This window comes from Oryctolagus cuniculus, chromosome Y (genome assembly GCF_051225735.1).
Source record: "Oryctolagus cuniculus isolate XC-2025 breed Fujian yellow rabbit chromosome Y, ASM5122573v1, whole genome shotgun sequence".
Lineage (NCBI taxonomy): Eukaryota > Metazoa > Chordata > Mammalia > Lagomorpha > Leporidae > Oryctolagus > Oryctolagus cuniculus.
This window is the reverse complement of record NC_142889.1, coordinates 34,067,300-34,073,811: the sequence shown is the minus strand read 5'-3', so window position 1 is coordinate 34,073,811 and position 6,512 is coordinate 34,067,300. Positions and strand designations below refer to the sequence as shown.

Below are 6,512 nucleotides of genomic sequence, written 5' to 3'. Positions count from 1 at the left end.
TTAAAAAAACTTACCTGTATCCCATATAGGAGTAACTCACTTTAATTCCCAGCTCTAGCTCTTCATTCTAGCCTCCTGCTAATGCAGATTCTGGAGGATGAATTCCTGCCACCCACTGAGAGATCTGGATTGAGTTCTTGGCTCCAGGTTTTGGCCTCCCAGCCACTGCAGACATTTGAGGAGTGAACAAGGGGAGGGGAGCATGCTCTTTCTTTTTCTCTCATTCTTTCTTTCTGCCTTTCAAATGGGTAAATCTAAAAAAAACCTTTTAACCCATTAATGGAAATATTTGAATGTACTATGAAATTATGAATGCACAGTATCTGATGTGAATCTTTTAGCCTATTATTGCAAAGAGGACCAATACAATGTAAATAAACATGAAATAATACATTAAATATGAATAATGTGAAGCACTTTTGAAATATAGGAATAAGAGACACACCCAGAGCCTCCCACCCACTGCTGCTGCACCTCTTCATTTGCTGCCTGTGGGTCCCACATGCTGGGGACTTTCTCTGCCCCACACTCTGCTTTGCTCCTCATGTGCCCGGAAGAAAGAGGACGTGCTCCCTGGACATTCCACGGTGATGATGGCATTTGAAGACCTGGCTGTTTACTTTACCTGGGAAGAATGGCAGAACATGAACAAAGCTCAGAAAATCCTGTACAGGGATGTGATGCTGGAGACCTACAGCAGCCTGCTCTTCTTGGGACACTGCATTACCAAACCCGACTTGATCTTTAAGTTGGAGCAAGGAGCACAGCCATGGATGGTGAGCGAATTCCTAAATCAGAACCTTCCAGTTGCCATGAAAAGTGATGACATTATTAGAACCAACCAGGAAATTCAAGAAAACATTTTTAAGCAGAATGTTATTACAAATAACAAGACATCAACTCCCAAAAGAGTTATGTCAATAAAAATACTTAATTTAAGTTCAAGTCATGTTTCAAAGCTGATTAACAAAAAAAGAAATTATTCATCAATGAAACCTGAGGAATACAACGTGTGTCACAATGTGTTTCCCCACTGTGGGCATGATGAGCTGCAAGCTGGAGAGAAATTTGATGCCGCTAAGGTACCTGAGAACTCTGCCCAGTGCTCTGAGCCTCTTAGTGAGTATCACAAGATTCAGACTGTGAAGCCTTCATTTGAACATAGTGCACAAGGGAAAGACTTCAAAAAGAAGAAGATATTCTTTAGATTTGGCACGGTCCATATGGGAGATTCCTGTAATAAGTCAACTGTCACTGTTGGAAAGACAACTCAAATAGAAAAGACTCTATGAAGATATGGGATATGTGGAGCCTCTTATTTATAAATCAAATCTTGCAATAAATCAGAGACAACATATACAGAAAAAAAACCCTATGCATGTAAGCCTCATGGAAAATCCTTCAGGTTTAAGTCCTGCCATACCATCATTCACAGTACTTCCACACAGGAAAACTCCATGTGTGTAATGAATGTGGAAAAGCCACCTACCAGAAGTTAGATGTCATTAGACATCAGGAAATTCACACAGAGGACAAACCTAATGAATGTAAAGACTATGGAAAAGCCTCTGGCAAGAAGTCACATTTCATGATGCAACAGAGAATTCACACAGGAAAGAAACCTTATGAATGTAATAACTGTGGCAAAGCCTTCAGCTATAAGTCACAACTCATAATCCATCAGAGAATTCACACAGGAGAGAAACCTTAGGAGTGCAATGACTGTGGAAAAGCCTTTGGACGGAAGTCGCAACTCATAATCCATCAGAAAATTCAGACAGGGGAGAGACCTTATGAATGTAAAGACTGTAGAAAAGCCTTTGTCCAAATGTCAGACCTCAGAAGACATCAGAGAATTCACACAGGGGAGAAACCTTATCAATGTAATGACTGTGGAAAAGCCTTCAGCTATAAGTCACAACTCAAAATTCACCAGAGAATTCACACAGAGGAGAGACCTTATGAATGTAATGACTGTGGAAAAGCCTTTCGCTATAGGTCACAACTTTTAATCCATCAGAGAATTCACACAGGGGAGAGACCTTATGAATGCCAAAATTGTGCGAAAGCCTTTGGCCAGAAGTCACATCTCATAATGCATCAGAGAATTCATACAGGTCAGAAACCTTATGAATGTAATGACTGTGGAAAAGCATTTGGCTCTAAGTCACAACTCATAACCCATCAAAGAATTCATACAGGGGACAGGCCTTATAAATGTAATGACTGTGGAAATCCCTTCAGCTATAAGTCACAACTTATAATCCATCAGAGAATTCACACAGGGGAGAAACCTTATGAATGTAATGATTGTGGGAAAACATTTGGCAAGAAGTCACATCTCATAATGCATCAGAGAATTCACACAGGTCAGAAGCCTTATGAATGTAATGACTGGAAAAGCCTTCAGCTATAAATCACAACTCAAAATCCATCAGAGAATTCACACAGGAGAATGACCTCATGAATGTTATGACTACAGAAAAGCTTTTTGCTGTAAATCACAACTCATAACACCTGACAGCTTTTGTAAGGCTGGGTGAGTGTTGACAAATTCAGTTTCTTTTTGTTTGATAGGTCTTTACTTCACATTCAACATAAATGAGTACTTTGCAGGGTATAGTATTCCCAGTGGACGGATTTTTTTTTCTTAAGACTCACACTATGTCTCTCCATTTTCTCATAGACCATAGAGATTCTAATAAGAAGTCACCTGTGAATCTAGTTGGAAATCCTTTGAAATTTATCTGACTTCTGTATTGCACATTTTGGTATTTTCTTTTTGTTTTATTGTTAAAAGTTTGCAATATCTTTTGGCAGTCTAGAAAGTCCTTCTCATGAACCTGAGCTGGTGAATCAAGGGAGCATAAGATTACATTTCCTGCACTGCAGCCATCCAAAACTAAACAAGGAGGATGATCCCTATATTTTCTTTGCAGACAGCCCATCTTTCTGGAAAGCAGATAGGATACAGCATAACTCATGGACAATTCTAACTTTTTTATTAATGTGTGGTTTAGTAAGTTCATATTTGAAATAAATGTGCTATGAATGAATACATTCAAATATAGAAAGAACATTTTGTATTTTCACTAACTTTACTTCTATTTAGTTTTGATAATTATACTGTGGTTTGAAAACTCACACCAGATTATTGCCGATAATTATTTAGAGAAATGCTTATTTGATGGATAGAACTGAGAATGCATGGAGACTGTACTGCAGATCCTTAAAAAATCTCCATATATTTCCATATGTGCAAGTTATACTGCCAACTGTCCAAGCTATATTTTCAAGAGAATATTTGCATTTCTTTTTTTTTCTTTAACCAACTCAATATAGACTCACTTTAGCATTTAAGAAATTTGCCAATAACTAATTTCTAGTCAGATTTAAAGACTACTTTCTACCCTTTGTACTTGAATGTATTTTTAATTTTTTACATATTTGAGAGCTAGAGAGACAGATTGACCAAATGAGAGAGACAGGCATATACGGAGTTCTCATCTACTCTTTCACTCCCCAAATGCCCAGAGCAGCTAGAATTTGATGGGTACTGGCCCGAGTCACCCAAATTAGGGGTACACTCTGCTAGACTACAATGGTCTACATGATCAGGAAGGTGTAATGAGGAGCCGGAATAGGGAATCAAACAAAACCTCTCTGATGTGGAACTAGGGCAGCTTAACTAGCATCTTATCTACTATGCTACATGTTTGTCCCATTTTAAAATCTTTTTGCCATTTTTGCAACTACTGTCCATGATTTTCTCTTGGCAATTCTTCTTCATTAGTTTCTACCAAGAACTAACTGGTGTTATGCTTCTTTCATGGACTCCTCAATGACCTTCATTGTATGACCCATCCTAATGCTATATGTAGTTTCTCATTCATTCCACCCCCTAATTCACCATGACTGATTTGGCCATATGTTGTTTTACATTCCTGTTTCTTTCTAGCTTGGGCATCTTTCCAAGCTCTGGATACTTTCAACTTTCTGTTGAATTCTTCTTTGTAGATTTCCAAATGGTACCTCAAGTTCAATAAATCCAAAATGATAACCAAAAAAAAGAAATATAGGAATAAGAGTCTCTGATAACCTGTTCATTTGTTAAGCCAACAAGAACCACGGTAATATTATCCAAATCAGCTTTCTGAGACCTTTGGAATTCAACCAAAGGATGACAACAATCTGAGGGGGTAGTTATTCAAGAAAAATGCTGAATCTCAATAGGAACAATAAGGTTTGTGGTATTTTAACTTGCCTTATTTTCATATTCATTTCCTAAGCTCCATAGTAATCTTGAAATATTAGCCTTTAATTGCCTTGTAATAGCTGTGAAAATTAGCAGCCCAGCAGCTAGTGGAGAAGGCAAAATGAAGATAGACCTTCCAAGAAGCCCCATCCTCAGAGAGGTGTTGCTTTTTAAATTGACTGACAGCTCCCTGGAAAAGCAGTGTTTACAAGGCATGTCTTTGACCTGACTCAGTGCACACTCTGTGAGAAAAACTTCACTGCTGGTCCTGTTTTTTGAAAACAATTGGAAGCAATTGTTTAACATTATAACTGCCCAAGACAATGATTCTAATTGAGGCCAAAAAAAGGCTGACCAAAAAATGTAAAGTGAAAATATGGGAAATGAGATAACTATAGTGGGCTTTGAAAATCTTCTAAATGTTCCCAGAGATCTAGAAGGCCACACATTTGTGCAGCTTTTTGCAGACTGAGAAAATGAGCAGCCATAGAACTCTCACCTCTGTTTGGACTTGATGGAGTGTGCAAACAGGAAGTGGTTGCTAAGGCAGAGCTGTTTACTCTGTAGTGATGAAAGCATGTGCCAGCACACACACAGAGTTTAATAGGGTAATAAATAGTTGAAGAAATTTAAGAAAATAATAATAGGGTAGTAAGTAGTTTAAGAAATTTAAGAAAATTTTTGTCTAATAATTAGCTATATACTAACAAAATTAACAGAGATTTAAGTGGTTAACATACAAAGAATATTCCAGGAAGGTTGGCTAAAATAAACAGCAGCAACAACAAGCCCTGTTGAGTGGATATAGAATGTAATTCATAGAGTTTACACATTATACTATTCATAATGTGGGTTTTTCAAAAAATATTAAAGGAAAACAGTAAATATAAGAAGACATAGCACATAAATATAGAGATAAAAAGCAGTTCTCAGAAACTCTTGTTAGGAAGCCCAGGTGTTATATTTACTAGACAAAGGCTTAAAGTAACTGTCTTTTTTGTGTTTTGACAGGTGGAGTTAGACAGAGAGAGAGAGACAGAGTGAAAGTTCTTCCTTCTGTTGGGTCACTCCCCAAATGGCCGCTATGGTCGGCACGCTGTGCCAATCCAAAGCCAGGAGCCAGGTGCTTCCTCCTGGTCTCCCATGCAGGTGCAGGGCCCAAGCACTTGGGCCATCCTCCACTGCCTTCCCAGGCCTCAGCAGAGAGCTGGACTGGAAGAGGAGCAACCAGGACAGAATCCGCTGCCCCAACCAGGACTAGAATCCAGGGTGCTGGTGTCGCAGGCAGAAGATTAGCCTAGTGAGCCATGGTCCCGGCCAAATTAACTGCTTTAAATATCTTCAGAGAACTAAAAACTTATGTCCAAAAATTACAGAAAAGTATGAGAACAATGTGTTACCCAATATAGAATATCAATTTTAAAAATAGCTATTATAAAAAGGAATGAAATAGAAATTGTGTTTAAAAGTATAATAACTGAAATTAAAAATTCATTTTGGTGGTTATCCCATGCATGTAGCAGCTACCTTGGGCTGCAGAAGAAGATGGTGGTCTCCACAACAGTTAAAATTGCTCATAATTTTTGCTTGTTGGAAGAACTCGAAGAAGGACAAAAAGGAGTAGGTGATGGGATGGTTAGCTTGGGTCTTGAAGATGATGAAGATATGACACTTACAAGGTGGACAGGCATGATTATGGGGCTACCAAGGACAAATTATGAAAACAGAATATATAGCCTGAAAGTAGAATGTGGACCTAAATCCCCAGAAGCTCCTCCATCAGTTAGATTTGTAACAAAATTAATATGAATGGGATAAATAATACCAGTGGAAAGATGCCTGCACAGAGCATACTTGAAATAGCAAAATGGCAAAATGCATATAGCATTCAAGTTGTACTTCAAGAGCTAAGATGTCTGATGGTGTACAAAGCAAACATGAAGCTTCTACAGCCACCAGAACAAACATACAACAGTTAATTTTAATGAAGCTCAGACTTGCCTTAAATCAACAACCTGCTACTCACATCAATGTCTTGACTAAACATCACAATGCAAAATACCACACATTCAGTAAAGAATTCCAGCTGGGATACATGGTCTGGACATTTGTAATATATTTAATGTATGTACACCCATTTTGTTTTTAGGTAACGGGAGGAAAAATGTAGCACAATTTTTCTTTCTCTTGTTGAGGCACTGTCATTTAAACATTAACCTGGAGTGCTCCAACTAGGATTCAGGTTTTCAAGATGCAA

The 6,512-nt window shown here is 38.1% G+C and overlaps 2 protein-coding genes and 1 pseudogene across 2 annotated transcripts; all 3 read left to right on the top strand.

Annotated features, from left to right (window-relative positions):
* The first annotated feature begins 680 nt into the window (after positions 1–680).
* On the top strand, positions 681–1,292 carry LOC149119518 (zinc finger protein 717-like). Its single transcript, XM_089325115.1, has one exon. The coding sequence runs from the start codon at positions 681–683 to the stop codon at positions 1,290–1,292; it is 612 nt and encodes a 203-aa protein (XP_089181241.1).
* Positions 1,293–1,296: 4 nt separating this feature from the next.
* LOC100338532 (uncharacterized) lies at positions 1,297–2,613 on the top strand (annotated as a pseudogene).
* Positions 2,614–5,800: 3,187 nt separating this feature from the next.
* On the top strand, positions 5,801–6,234 carry LOC149119517 (ubiquitin-conjugating enzyme E2 variant 2-like). The gene is made up of 2 exons (XM_089325052.1): positions 5,801–5,970; positions 6,096–6,234. Exons 1-2 carry the CDS (start codon positions 5,801–5,803, stop codon positions 6,232–6,234), a joined length of 309 nt encoding a protein of 102 aa, XP_089181178.1.
* The last annotated feature ends 278 nt before the right edge of the window (positions 6,235–6,512 follow it).

Excerpts from the sequence above, each read along its gene's own strand:
- LOC149119518 (XM_089325115.1), top strand. The coding sequence starts at position 681 with ATGCTGGAGACCTACAGCAGCCTGCTCTTCTTGGGACACTGCATTACC.
- LOC149119517 (XM_089325052.1), top strand. The coding sequence starts at position 5,801 with ATGGTGGTCTCCACAACAGTTAAAATTGCTCATAATTTTTGCTTGTTG. Across the intron at positions 5,971-6,095 it reads ATGGGGCTACCAAGGACAAA|TGCACAGAGCATACTTGAAA; the intron begins TTATGAAAACAG and ends TGGAAAGATGCC.